Source organism: Cydia fagiglandana, chromosome 4 (assembly GCF_963556715.1).
Source record: "Cydia fagiglandana chromosome 4, ilCydFagi1.1, whole genome shotgun sequence".
Taxonomy (NCBI): Eukaryota; Metazoa; Arthropoda; class Insecta; order Lepidoptera; family Tortricidae; genus Cydia; species Cydia fagiglandana.
In genome coordinates this window covers 16,710,571-16,725,719 of record NC_085935.1, presented here as the reverse complement: position 1 = coordinate 16,725,719, position 15,149 = coordinate 16,710,571, and the positions used below count along the sequence as shown (strand labels likewise).

At 40.1% G+C, this 15,149-nt stretch overlaps 1 protein-coding gene across 1 annotated transcript; it reads left to right on the top strand.

Annotated features, from left to right (window-relative positions):
- Positions 1-11,758: 11,758 nt before the first annotated feature.
- Positions 11,759-14,894, top strand: LOC134663923 (uncharacterized). Its single transcript, XM_063520465.1, has 2 exons — positions 11,759-12,279; positions 12,580-14,894. Exon 2 carries the CDS (start codon positions 12,586-12,588, stop codon positions 14,815-14,817), a length of 2,232 nt encoding a protein of 743 aa, XP_063376535.1. The 5' UTR covers positions 11,759-12,279; positions 12,580-12,585; the 3' UTR covers positions 14,818-14,894.
- The last annotated feature ends 255 nt before the right edge of the window (positions 14,895-15,149 follow it).

Sequence of the window (15,149 nt, the reverse complement as noted above, 5' to 3'; positions counted from 1 at the left end):
CGATTTGTCCTCTTCGTTATGTTTGTTAAGCAAGTTTAGATTTTAAGCCACATTTCTGTCAAGCTCGAGTTCTGATGTTGGGATCCATAAGGAATCGAGGGAACTCCTCAAATCTTAAAGGCATACGTATAGAATTTTTTGTATTTTCATCATAAAATCAAGCATTTACATTAAAAACTGTCGCATTTGATGAAGTGGAACTGCTGATGATGATCAGAACAGAACTCTTCAACGACGCATAGTACATGTTTGGTGATTTCGAATTTCGGTTTTGACTTGGACTGGGACCCGGACTCATACCCGGATCCGGTTCGGACCCGGACTCGGACTCGGACTCGGACCCGGACTCGGACCCGGACTCGGATCCGGACTCGGACCCGGACTCGGACCCGGACTCGGACCCGGACTCGGACCCGGACTCGGACCCGGACTCGGACCCGGACTCGGACCCGGACTCGGACCCGGACTCGGACCCGGACTCGGACCCGGACTCGGACCCGGACTCGGACCGGGACTCGGACCCGGACTCTGACTCAGAGACCCGGACCTTGACCCGGAAAACCACTATGATACCTAAACTAAATAAACCACTATGATTACCTACCATAAAATGTGGGTATGATGATGCCAAACCCCTCCCGCTCAAACTCCCGTACACCGCACCGCATGCGCCGTTAAGTGGGTTAGGTTAGGTTTGAACTGCGATCCTCACAGAACCGAACAAAAGTGGGTTAGGTTTGGTTAGAACTGCGAGTCTTACAGAAACGAAATGCTACTAGAAAAGTGGGTTTGATTAGGTTCGAACTGCGATCCTCACAGAACCGAACTGCTATCAGAGAAGTGGGTTAGGTTAGGCTAGAACTACGACCCTTACGGAAACGAAATGCTACTAGAAAGTACTCGTTTTACCTCCTTTTCTACATAGTGCACCATCTACCATAATCTTTCACCGGGCCCCATAGAAGTCGGTTTTTTTTTCTTAAAAATTATATAGGTATAAGGTCGCAAGCAAGCACATAAAATTACTTATGTACTGAACAGTCTCGCATAGGTACGTAGCAAGTCTGCCGGGTAATGGTACGAGTAGGTGTGGCTGATAATTATTGATTGCACATTTTCAACATTGCCTTGTTTATTTTACTCACTGTTGTAAACTTATAATATCTATATTTGAGGCTCTTGATCACCGATGTAGCCGTAATAATGAGATTTGTATGGCCGAGGCTTAATTTTCAAAAGTAACGTTAAAAGTTCGTCTTAACTGACTTCATAATTGACAAGGATACTCATACTCAATTCGTCGGGATCTTTTTATGTATGTTATGAGTGGCCTTTCTCGAAGACGGCTTCATGTTATTGGTCAGGAAGGAACTGCATAATAATATGTAAGTAAGGTACCCTATTTAACTGTCAAACCACGGTTTGTTAGATAGCCTCCTGTACGATAGTTCATGGCTGGCTTTCGTGTCTGAGATACATGAAGATGTCTGTACCAGCTGAATTCAAGATAGAAAGGCTTCAGAGCCAATATAACGAATGCATGAATGTCTGTGAACAAAAAGAGCTCCATCTGTGCATGCATCTGCGCTGACGTCACCTCTACACGCACATCGCGACGAGTCACGCTACTGCACGGGTCTACACACTCCTGCTTAGTAGCGTTTCTTGCAAGAGAAATATGGCTTGTACATAGCACATTGTGAAAGCATTAATCAAACAGTGTATGATGAACATAATAATTATAGTGTGGTAATGACATGACACAATCGAAAGTGTCCGTCTTCATCTTCAGAACGCTTTTTCGAGTGGTTTCATTACCATATCATACCACCAGACAACTATAAATGATCTATGATGTCGTTAACATGATGCAGGACTGGAGTTGGTTGTTGAAATGTACAGCTACCTGATGTGTATAAATGTTTTTCCATTTCCTTGGAGAATATTCTCACTAGGGACTTTCTCTATATGAATGGGGTTACATTCTTATATGCAAATTGCAGTAATCGAAACTTCAAGATGGTCGGATTCCATTAGATAAGCATGTGGTTCTATGCAGAGGGCAGCCCACATAGCCCTTGTTCGCGATAAATGGAGGGACATAGTTGTTGGTCACGATCCTCAGTCATGACATGAGGGAACGACGAAGAAGAATGAAATTTCATTCGGAGGCGATAATTAATAATTTAACTTTTTAATTTAATTTAATTAATTTAATTCAATTTTTAATTTAATTAAATTTTTTTAATTTAGTTTTTTAATTTTTTATGATAATTTTGACGACCGGTCTGGCCTAGTGGGTAGTGACTCTGCCTGCGAAGCCGATGGTCCTAGGTTCGAATCCCAGTAAGGGCATTTATTTGTATGATGATTCAGATATTTGTTCCTGAGTCATGGGTGTTTTCTATGTATTTAAGTATTTGTATATTATATATATCGTTGTCTGAGTACCCACAACACAAGCCTTCTTGAGCTTACTGTGGGACTTAGTCAATCTGTGTAAGAATGTCCTGTACCTAATATTTATTTATTTATAATGTACACTTGTACAGTCATGAAAAAGCATAAGTTAAATATGCAACAGTGCATGAATAGAGTCCGTTTTTAACGAATATTAAATCATTTAGAGCCGGAACTTTTAAAATTTTATCTTTTGGCTATTTATTTTACAGCAAATAATAAACATAGTTCTTGCAACATCACTATAGTTACGTGCTTTAGTATCAATCAAATACATTTTGTACTAATTATATGGGCAAACGAACAATTCATCCATCATACTGACTTCGTCGAATTCATACGTACGTATTACAGAGAAAAAGCTTATCGCAATGCGGGAAACTTATGAAAAATGTACGAAAATTAGCAGTAAATATCCATGTTGTCACGCATAATGTTATTTTACACAAATTTTTCCTTAATGCGGCGTATCGTCACAAATGTAAGGTACCTATGTCCATAATAAATCAATGCTTTGCAAGGTAGGTGGGTATAGGTAGGTACTTACTTAATATAGTACGACAAAATCGATTTGCAAAAATTATACAAATTCTTCAAGCATCCATGATATCACACTTTAAACTCACGCGTTTTGTACACATATTTAATTACACAAACAGGTCTACCGCGATATAATTTCATTGTTTTTACCTTTAATTCCGACGTTAAAACAATGAAATTATATCGCGGTAGACCCGTTTGTGTAAATAAATCCATGATATCAGTCAGTGTATTTACCTAGCAACTACAACACGTTATTAATTTTTTTTCATGTTCATAATCAGAGCAAAGTTCAATTATCTTTTTACGCTAAGTTGTTTATTTTTTTCATTAAATCATGAATAATCGACTTAAATATTATCCTTATCAAAACTAGACGTGTGCGCCGCGCCGGCGCGCCGCCGCCGCCGGGCTGTTTGACCACGCCGCCGCCGCCGATAAATGATCGGCGTGAAATCGGCGTGACCTTGAGTGTTAGCTTATTAGCTTTCCGAGCTGGTTTTTGGATTACAATATGGATTTTTTGTATTATATACCTATGTTACAATTGCCAAATATACATCAATTGTTAATTAAAAGAACTGTTAGCCAGTTGCAGAAACTATTTGACACACCAATTAAAGTAACTGAGTATAGTTCGTAGCTTTGTAACAGAGCCCGGGGGCTAATCATATTGTCTATTGTTAAGTAAAACCGCACGTGCTACTTACCTGCAAAAAAGGGTCATACTTAATTCTATTTGGCACCTGAGCGCGGGCTAGTCCAACGCTCAAAAAACCAGTGTAGGTGCGCTCTCCGATAACGCGCCTTTGTTACGCATCTCGATGACACATTTTAGACTGGTTCTGTAGTGTTCGACTCGGTATCTCGGTAACCGAAGTACGCAGGTTTTTATGCAGGTGGTACGTGGCACGAGCGGTTTTACTTAACAACGGGATTAGCTCGGGCTCTATTAGAAACCTACGAACTATAATCCTATTAGATAAGTATTCACCGTCAACTGTTAACGAACGAACGAAGACTGCTGCTAGTGCTGCTTATACCTTGGACAGCTAGAAGAACAAACCCTTTCATTCTCAAAGAGCTCTATATCACTAGCACTCATCTTTTCCCAACATGCCATGGCATCCCATGGGTTAGCCCTTAGATTCTTTGGACATATTATCCAACGCATGATGTGGAGAAACACATGAATTTAAGCCGAATGAAAGGCAAACGTGCTCGAGTTGGAGCATGTTGGAGATGGTCGAACGCTATGAAGAGGTCGGTTTGCGGCAGTTTGCATCGTGCAGTCCACACGGCTTATGACCGCACGAAATGGAAATGGAAATTACATGTGGTCGCGAGCCTCAGCAATGAGAAAACGAGAACATACGTCTAAGTGAGCCCAAGCTCACACAAACCAGTTTTTGTACGACAAGAAACCCATTAAAAAACAAGCCATAGCCGTCCACTCTGTCTAGCAAATGTCAAGGATATGTGGAGTTCTGTTTTGTTAAAGTACGTCATTTTTAACAAGATAAGCCCCATAAACAGAGAGATACAGATCGGATTGAAGGTCATGGGGACCAGGTAACCTCTTAATGCGAGCCAGTTACTAAGGGAAATCAAGTTATTATACCTATCCTATATTAATTTACAAACCCTATTTTACTCACAGCATATTCAAACTATACGTAGTTCAATGACCAGCAACCTGCATTGATCAAATTTAAAAAAAAAACAACAAATTAATGATTTTTCTTAAGAAACCTGAAAGTCAAGGTCACGCCGATTTCACGCCGAAATCACGCTGCCGCCGCCGATTTTTTGGCAAACGCCGCCACCGATCGGTTTTTAATCGGCGCACACGTCTAATCAAAACTAACATCTGCACGCCTATCCATAAAAGGTTTAATATCTACCTGCTAAACGTTACTCATCATCCTTAGTTTTTTCTAAATGCTCCTTACTGGCGCCTTGGGACAGGTAGCTAACTTTGGAATCTGACGAAGGCGATAGAGCTTAACGATAATGAACTTTCACGTCATAATAATAAGCGTTATAACTGTTATAAGGATCAGTGCTTTCGAGAAATGGAAGATCTTAAGAGCCAACAGGAGTGGTTGGTCATTTCTCCATACAAACGTAGTCGACTGTTTCCTCCGTGGGTTTGGATGCTAGAGCAATGATTTTTTCAACACAGATTGTCAAAATCTGTGTCGGACAGTTTTGCTTTTTTTATATTTTTGGTTTTTAAGGCGCTGGATGAAGCCCTTCTAAAATGGCCAAAATGGCCTCATTGACTATACCGCAATGAGAGGCGTTAGTATTCAAAACTGATATCAATTGGCCAAAAAAGCAAAACGGTCCGACACAGATAATTTCATAATCGTTTAGATTTCGAAATTTGGTTACGATTGGTTAAGTTTTCGAGGAGGAAACAGTCGAGTACGAAACCTCGATTTTTTAGATTTTTACGCAGGATTTTTCGCCTTGTCCTTATCGCACTAGTTTTAGGAGCCGCTTCCGTTAGCGAGACGGGTATACTTACCTAAAACATTTACAACTCAGCTCCTGTTTCGTCTTAAGTCACTGGCAAAATTCGTTTTATAAACAACGTTCGAATTTTACAGTACATAATAGAATAATTATGCTATTTTATGAAGCAATTCAAAGGACAGATTTGAAGACCACGAGGTCCTCGTGGACATGGAAGGAATAATGATAGATGGAAGTCAACATGAACTCTATCACTTGAAAATAGAGTCGTGTTTACAAATTTTAGAAAACAAAACTTATTTGACGTAATACTTACTCGCCACTGTGAGTTAAATATTCATTCATTTGTTTCATATGACGCACGTAGCTTTACGTGGCTTTACGATCGCTCTATGCGATGGCGATGCAGAAAGTTAGGCTGCTCGTCAAAGAGATTACTGGAGCCTAAGAGGCTTCCAGTCTGACAAAGACTCTCGATGATCATCCTTGTGTTTGGGGCGTGTTCAGAAACGTAAAATATGATGAGAATTCGATTTTTAATTACACATGTACATGTGTAATTAAAACCTAGGCGTTAAACGCATAGGTAAGATACACTGATATATACTAATGGTTTAGTACCAGTGTTGGCCGAACGTTAATTGCAATTGACCATTAACCAGTACAGATTGAACCGTAAATGGTAACGGGCGGTTACAGTTGACGGTTCAATTTGTACTGGTTAATGGACAAGAATATTCAATTGCATTAACGTTTCGGCCAACACTGTTTAGTAGTTTATTAAAAAGTCCGTCTAAGTCAACTATACATACACCAACTTGGCAAGTCACACATGAACAGGCTTTATATGAATTGTATGTGTAGGTATCGGGACGTAAATGAAGATATGATTGGCTTCAAGTAAAATGATCCGTCCCGTCCCAAGATTATGAGTAGGAAGAAGCAGATCGTGCTTAGTGCTGTGCTGGCATTAAAGCAAGTAAGATGGCATTAGAAACATGTCACTTCAGGGCCAAAAATGATTTATTCAACTCTACAGGCCAAATAAAAAATAATAATATAAATAAATATTATAGGACATTTTTACACAAATTGACTAAGCCCCAGGGTAAGCTCAAGAAGGCTTGTGTTGTGGGTACTCAGACAACGATATATATAATATATAAATACATAGAAAACAACTATAACTCAGGAACAGATATCTGTATCATAATACAAATAAAGGGCCTTACCAGGATTCGAACCCGGGACCATCGGCTTCATAGGTAGAGTCATTACCCACTAGGCCAGACCGGTCGTCATCCTACTAATAATATGTAATATGTACATACTTTTAAATCAGATCTATATACCAATTACATATGTATAAACTGCTATAGGTGGAACACTCTTCTTCTATAGGTACACCAAAAAATTGAATAGCCTCTGTACTCGTACGTTACCCTGACTGTAAGTAAAATGAAATGAGATGTTGATTCCGTAAGCTATCCAGCAGCATATAGATAGGTACGTTTACAAAGCCTGCATCGCAGGGGCACCCACGACGTATGTAGGGATAGTATGGCTGTATGCGGGGACCATTGTAGCTGGAATATACAGGGAAGCAATTGCAACCCTAACGGTGATGAATATAAGCGAGCTTGAGGCAGCTAGCGGTGTGGTACGAAATTTAATCTACCCCCCTGTCTGCCCCCCACGCGGCCCTGCGCCCGCCCGACGACCTAGCTACTACCTACCTACAGTACCTACCCACACATAATAGATTAGATATACATTTATATGCGAGCTTTGAGCACTCTCCCATAATTTATTCATGGTTGTGGCCAGGTCTTGCAGGGTTATTACTGTAATAAGGTTACGGTAAGTTTGTTTTCAACGTTTCCATGTGAACGATTACGTTTTCTAGCGCTTGGTGATAAGAATAGCGAGCTTAGGGCTAGACGTGACCTCGAGCGTGTAGGCTGGGAGATCCTCATGTAACTTGTCACTGCGTTGCAATTCAAGCCTGGCTACAATGTTTACTTGAAACAACAATATCATTTATCAGAGTGCACAAGTAAGTAACTTACACCGTGTAAAGTAATTACAACTGCTAACTACATTTTTATTCATAAATATTAGCTAAAATAAATGCACGTTATAAATTGTTTAGGGTTCATATTTAATTACCCAGTTTCTTGTCGTGATGAAGCCGATAGAACGCCCTACTTATGCAAATAACAAATAATCGGTGTTCAAATAAACACCATTTAACCTTAATCTTAAAGCATATGGCCTATGTTGGATAATCTTGAAACACATTGGATATTAATATTAAGTACCACAGATTTTACAAGAGGTGGGAAATGACGTTAGGCTCCCGATCTATACCCAGTAGATATAAGACTACCAACGTACCAACCACTACATGCGCACGACGTAGGTACCGATATATTTACAAGTTGCTACACAAGTAGCGGCGCCGTAGCTTACCGTTACGGTTGAGAAAAAAAAAAACTTTGTTTATTTTTGATAACTAACGGAACACAAAACCGTTTTAGTCGTGCATTTTAAGCTATTACGACCTCTAAACCGACGTTAAACCGACTCGACGTCTGTATTGTATAATTCATCGAAGTTACATTATTCTGTGATTCCCGATGTTCATTTCTAAGTACATATCACATAAGTAATCAAGAAAGCAATTCCAGTAAATGTTTCTTCGAGCTTTTTCGCGTGTCACGTAAATTACGAGAGAGCGAGAACGGTGCAATGCAAGCGTCGCTTTCGCCCTCCGCGAAAGCCTCCTGAAAATATCTATTGATTATCGTATACGTATAAGGCAGTACGTATAGCAGGCTCTTCACCCTGTGGTACGCTACGGCGGCTAGGTACCGTGGAGTGCCAATTTATTTCAAGTATGTACGTTCTACGGACTAACTATCCACTGCAATGGCGATGGCGAACGTCATCGACTCCCACGAGCGCGTTCACGTTAAAAATAGTTGAGGTGACGGTGAAAAATAGTAATATCTGTTTCAGTTTGGCGCGGACTAATTAGTGTTTATTTACAACGCTTTCAGTCCGCGCTCCTTTCGACAGGTGTTATTGAACTCTGACCTAAAAAAGCTTTTTTTGTTAAACACCTTATCCGTATCCATTCCGATCCGAGGATCGTAGTAACACGGTGATGTCGTCTCTTTCAGGGAATGCTTTGATATATGGAGAGCGAAAGTAACAGAGCAATAGACGATCGAGATTTTGTGTTGCCGAGTGTGCTTGAAACTTAATGGTTCAAGCTTTGTATACTACATATTATGTACGGCTGCATGGTATTAGGAACATACATAGGTACATTTAAAGTTAAGTACCTTTATAAAAAATATTAAATTAGATATTACCTATTCAAATACAGTTTTTATTTATTCATAGTTTTTCATAAGTACTCGTATTTCATATCCAGAGCTGCCACTTGAAAAAATATATGTACCTACTGACTGGTAAGGATGCTTCGTCGGGGGAAGAGTAGAAATTAAAAAGTGGCAACACTGTAGCGTCGTCCCTTTAAAATCAATCTATATAAGAGAACGGGACGACACTACAGTGTTGCCACTTTTTAATTTCTATTCTTTTTGGCCAGGCTGTACCATACATGGGCTATGGATGCTTGGTGTCGCATGTGCGTTGCCAAACATATCGTAATATTCACTGATTTACACTTTCACGATTTTTGCTTATTCACAACCCCGTGAGAATCCCTAGACATCCCTAGTGCGCAAAAAGTTCAAGTTAATAAACAAGACCAAGTGCGGGTAGTTCGAAAAAATCGCGCGCCTAGAAGATGTTGATGTCAACTTTAGCTAGTGTTCTCCGACACTTTAAGTAAGTTAAAAAAATTTTTTTTTTGCGATTATGTCCCGTCGTTGTGAATAATAGAATAGAATAGAATAGAATAGAATGTTTTTATTTGTGACAAAACTTAATAGATAAAACAACAGGTAATACTACCACGGTCACCATATTACCCACCTTGCACTGATACCTACTGATAGGCGACTACCCTGCTCGCTCTGATGAAAATAATCATAAGCGTTGAACCAGAGCAGGGCAGTGCGGATATATACAGGTAGGCATAGGAATAAGGATATAAGCTTTAATACGTCTTTCATGGGCGAACCTACAAAGTCTGAACATTTCAAAACCCCTTAGAGTCAGACCGTCAAATACGTAAGTATGACTTTCACATTCTGTCATTGCAAATCCTGCGCAGAATTGGCTTAAAGTGCTCTACAAAAACATATGTACAATGACACCACATGTTGCAACGCTTAAGTGGCTCCTGTGATGTTGCTTATGTCCATGAGAGACGATGACCGCTTCCCATCAGGCGGCTCGTTTGTTCGTTTGCTGACTATCACATAAAAAAATGATTATAGAACCTTAACTTGCAGTAACAACACGGCTTAGGTACATATGTTGATGTCGGCATACAATCGCGGCTTCTGGTTTCGTGTAAATGGACCCAAACTAATCTGATTGCTGTTAGAGGTTTGGATTCCAATTATGTTGTAAGCTTTTAAGTGTTTGTATTATCGTTTAAACTGTTAAATTCACAGAAATACTAAGGAATTCCAAATCATTATTACAAAGACATAATAATATGGTTCACCGACGGTCCATGACCCATGTAACGGTAGCGAAACGGCCAAGCCACATATTTTAACTAAGGTTTGAGAAGTTTGGCTTGTAGAGTTAGGGAGTGTAGAGTTAGAAGCTTTTAGCTAGGTACATGATCTGATAACTTTTTGACAGTGCGAGCCATATGGTTTTGTCTTGGCAATATTTTACATGAACATGTTTTTGGTGGGATTTGCATTCACATAATAATATCTATATTATAGGACAATTTTTTCTCTCGTAAGTAATTTCATTATGTGAGGGTGAAATTGAGGGTAGAAACTTGTATAGGAAGATTAACGGCTTAACTACGCGGGCAGAGTCGCGGGAAAATGCTAGTGAGTATTCAATATACCTACGTTAAGCAACGACCCACGACTGCCAGCTATGCCCGAAAGCTTTTAAAGAGATAAACATAAAAAAACTAGTATAATTCATTCGTAAGCAAACTATAGGTAAAAGTTGAGGTTGAAAGGTCTGCCTGGGAGTGCTCTAAAATATGAAAAAGTTATGCTTTAAACTGCCTAAATATTCGACAGGAAGCAAATTTTTAAGTTACAGGTAGGTACCTATTACATGTATAAGCTTGGTGGAACATTAAACAAAAGAAAACATTGATTGCTTGTGCTAAATGTTTTGACTGGCTGTTATACAATAGGTACTATATTATTATGTAGGTATAATTAGGTACAGTAACATGAATAATACTTATGTTTTTTATAAAATAATCTGAATGCTGAAGTAATGACTATATTAAATTTATTCAGCTCTATAGGTACCTATCTTCCATAATAGCTAAGTACCTCTAGCAATAGGTATGGAACAAAAATGACGTAGCTGATGCTGGCATGGTGCGACGGAGTAAGTATGTTTATGTAGAGCTCGCCCAACCAAGTAACAGCAAAAGGTTGTGTGCGATTGCTGTTAGGGTTGCCATATTTCTATTAGAAACCGAATTTTCAAGGAATAGCCAGACAGAGTCGGTTGAATTTACTGATCACTTAAATTTAAAATATGCATTTTTTATCGCTTGTGTAACGAATGCGTATTGCAAACACGTTGCAATCAAAGATTAAAAGGCCGATAAAATTATCCTATGACACAACTGTTTGATTGCAACTTACGCAGATATTAAGCAGGTTGCATAAATTACTGCGTAAAGCAGGGATATAATATAATTTGTAGTATTTACAATCTTAAATGGAATTTCACGGGAACGTATATTTAGAATATGGTATCACAGCATTCGAAAGACGGAACGCGCTTGCGCGAGCCCAACGGTGAACGCAGGACCGCTAATTTCATCACACACCGAGCTCTTCCCTCGGGCAAACCAATACAAGCAGGACCTTGGGATTCGCAGCAAGTATTCGAAGTCAGAGAGCACACTTTTACAGACTCTATTGAAGCAATTGTAAGAACGCGATAATAATAATAGTTCGGAGCGGCGCGGAGGGTCGCAAGGCCGGAGTGAGGCGCGCGGCGGGGCGGGGCTACGTCACGTCGAACAACGCACGAACACGGCTAAATCTAAAATACCCCTCCAACTCGCTCCGGCAGGCATCTTGAACGCGCACCGCAATTTAGTCGGCTGCAAACTTGCCTGCGTCGTTCGTCCGAGCCGCCCGCTGGCTGAGTCGTCCAACGCGATTAGGCGAGGTGGGAACAACGAGATCAGTGTAGTAAAAGTAGCTGGCTCAGTGCGACTGTTGATTTTCATACGCGTGTAAATAAATTTCTCTACCAACGACATGCATCTTCTAGAACAGTAATATCGTTTGTTGAAGATATGGACAGGCAGCCATAAAAGGAGCAGAGGATTGCCGTCAAAATAAGGCGGAAAATAAATAAATAGGGTTAAAACTCTGTATCGCCTAGTGATTTGTGATTAAAAGTGAACCTTATTGTACTGCAGCGTTAAAGTGAATCTCGCACAAAGGAATTGGAGTTGGTGACCGAATTATGAAAATAAATAATTATGATTAGTTGGAACAGTAGTGATAGTTTAGGTATGTCGGACGGTGATGAGCGGTGAGCAGTGTTATCGCAAGTTGAGTGAGCGTTATCACCATGGACTGGAGAATTCGAAGGCAAGCCCGCCAATACCGGTGAAGTTCGTCGAGGCCGCTGCCTTTTGAACAGGTACCGGTTTTGAATTATCATTTTGTTTGATTTATAATGTTGCCCCGTTCGTCTGAGTGCATGGTGCCTTGTTGCACTTTATCACTAAACATTGTTCATGGTTTTTAAAAATAACGTACCTATCATTTGTTCTAAATTCGACTAATCAAAAGGAGCTTTTCCAAGAATAAGTAGCCTTCGTAATTTCTACGTTTAAGTTCAAATTAAGTCTTTATTCCAGTTTGGTTCAATTGAGTTTTTCTAAAGCTAAACTACCAAAAGAAATTCACAAAACTAATTTAGTTGCTTATGTTGTTACAGATCGCCATGGCAGACACAACACTAGCCGAAAATCAGCTGGATAAAAATCCAGACGCAACAAAGGACATTAGTGATCAAGAAGCAGTTCCAGATACAATGGAACCCAGAACTGTAGAACAAGAATCTTTATTTGTGATAAAGGACGAAAAAAATAGTGATAGTGATGTTAACAGTGACGAGCTTAGTTCTAATGATGAACAAAGCCATGTTGATAGCAGCAATAACTCTCAGTTTTATGAGACTACCGATAGCAAAGCAGATTACGCTATTAAAAGTGATGATAATGATACATTAAGTGACATAGATGATATTAAGACAGACACTGCGTCAGCTGACAGCGAAGACTCGGCGCTCGGTAGCCTACCTCCCGACAGCACCAGCAATGATCGGGACGAAGAGGCCCAGGACCGTTCAGACGGAAGTGACTCTGGTATCGGATCAGAAACTGCTGAAGAACGAAAGTTTAATCTTGAACTGCCATGTACGAGCGGCCTAAATAATGTTGAAAGTCACGAACAATCAGCCGGTCTAAGTAACAGCTTTAAAACTGAAAGCACAGAAGAAAATTCTGAAGCACAAAACCAGAAACCCCATCGAAGTAGTCTTAAAAGAAAATGTAGCGACGAAAGTCAAGAAGGACCACCGATGAAAAAAAGAAAAGAGGGCATTAAATTTGATAACGTTACTGTTTACTATTTCCCTAGAACCCAAGGATTCACATGTGTTCCATCTCAAGGCGGTTCTACTTTAGGGATGGAAAGAGAACACACTCATTCGCAAAAGTTTACTCTGGCTGAGCATGCTTTAGAACAAAGAAGACTACATAGGCAAATTTTGCAACAATTGAAAAGTGAGCGTCATTCATTGCAAGGAGCGGCGCTAAGTTCTAGCGAGGATAGTGACACGGAAGAAGAAGCAAGCGATATATCTGAATCTGAATTAGATTTAGATAGCTATTACTTTCTACAGCCAGTACCCACACGGCAAAGGCGAGCGCTTTTGCGCGCAGCAGGAGTTCGAAAAATTGAAGGCTATGAAAAAGACGAGTGCAGGGACATTCGAACTTCGCGAGAGTTCTGTGGATGTGCTTGCAAAGGAGTCTGCAATCCAGAGAATTGCTCATGTAGTTTGGCTGGCATAAAATGCCAAGTCGATAGATTAAACTTCCCCTGTGGCTGTACTAGAGATGGGTGTGGCAATACCACAGGGCGAATAGAGTTCAACCCTGTAAGAGTTCGGACACACTTTATTCATACTCTCATGCGATTGGGATTAGAGAAGAAAAACGAAGAAAACCAAGCAGCAAAAAGACAATGGGCCGAAGCTCACAGTACCAATACAGCTTCTTGTGTTTCAAACACATCATACGATAGAGAACGTTGTCTGACGCATGAAGACGGATTACTACGCGACGTCAACTTAACTCCGAGAGTAGAAGTGGAATCGTGTGTAAACGCTGGAAGTTTTAACAATGTGCACTGCGACATGAACAATGTTCCCATTCAAAGCAGTAGCATGCAAGATAACAAAAATTACAATTACGCAAATAATGCATTAAACCATAGAAATATAAATGAAAATAGTCCTATGCATTTTGAAGAGAATCTGCATAGCAACCGCGCGGACTCTTATACATGCAACATACTTCAGGGTAAAGGTCCCCCTTACTCCATGCCTAACAGTATGGGGTTCGACATGTCGAGCAATGTTCAACGGTTTCACAACGATCTCAACTACGCTTATGGACAGCATTCTGATAACAATCATTTCAAGGGATTGCAAACGAGCTTCTCTGCAACAAGTTTCGAAGAGTTCGCTCACAACTCGCATATTTCCATGTTTAGTCACTACGGCCATATGTACGTACCCGATTACAGCCACAAACCGAGCACAAGCCTGCACGAGCATGACTCAATGCAGTATCCTCTATCTCAGAACCACTACGGCGTATACAAGAATACCACGGAGTGTATGAATACTGAGAATAAGCCAGATTCTCATTATAACATGATGTTGCCATATCAAAATAGCAATAAATTGCAAACGGAGGAGAACGATGAGAATTGGTTCAGTCACAATACGCTGCTGAACCTAGATCACTCGGATCAGACGACGCAGGACGCGTCAGATCTGCAGCAGCAGGCCGCGGCGCCGCCGGCCGAGACCAATGCTACCGACACTACTGAAAATTTCGGTGAATTAATTAAGAAAACTATGGTAGAATCTGTTACTGTGTAGAGGAATTCTTGTTGTCTTTTAACGTCTTACTGATTATCATGTTATTAAGTTTTAATTATATTGGACTATTCAGCAGATCATAATTTATATCCTATCAACGCTCCCTCATTCCTAGTCGTTATCACGTTTCCTTAGATTAATCGTCAGGTAGCTGAAGTTAATTGGGCATCGTAACCTTAAATTCCTAAAAGTATTTCAGTACCTACTTAACTACTATACCTTCGTGATACAGGTACCATTTATTTCTTTCTGACTTGGCAAAAAAAAGTATATGACACAAATAATACCTACGCAATTTTAGACATTGCTACCAAACACTAGAATAAACAAAA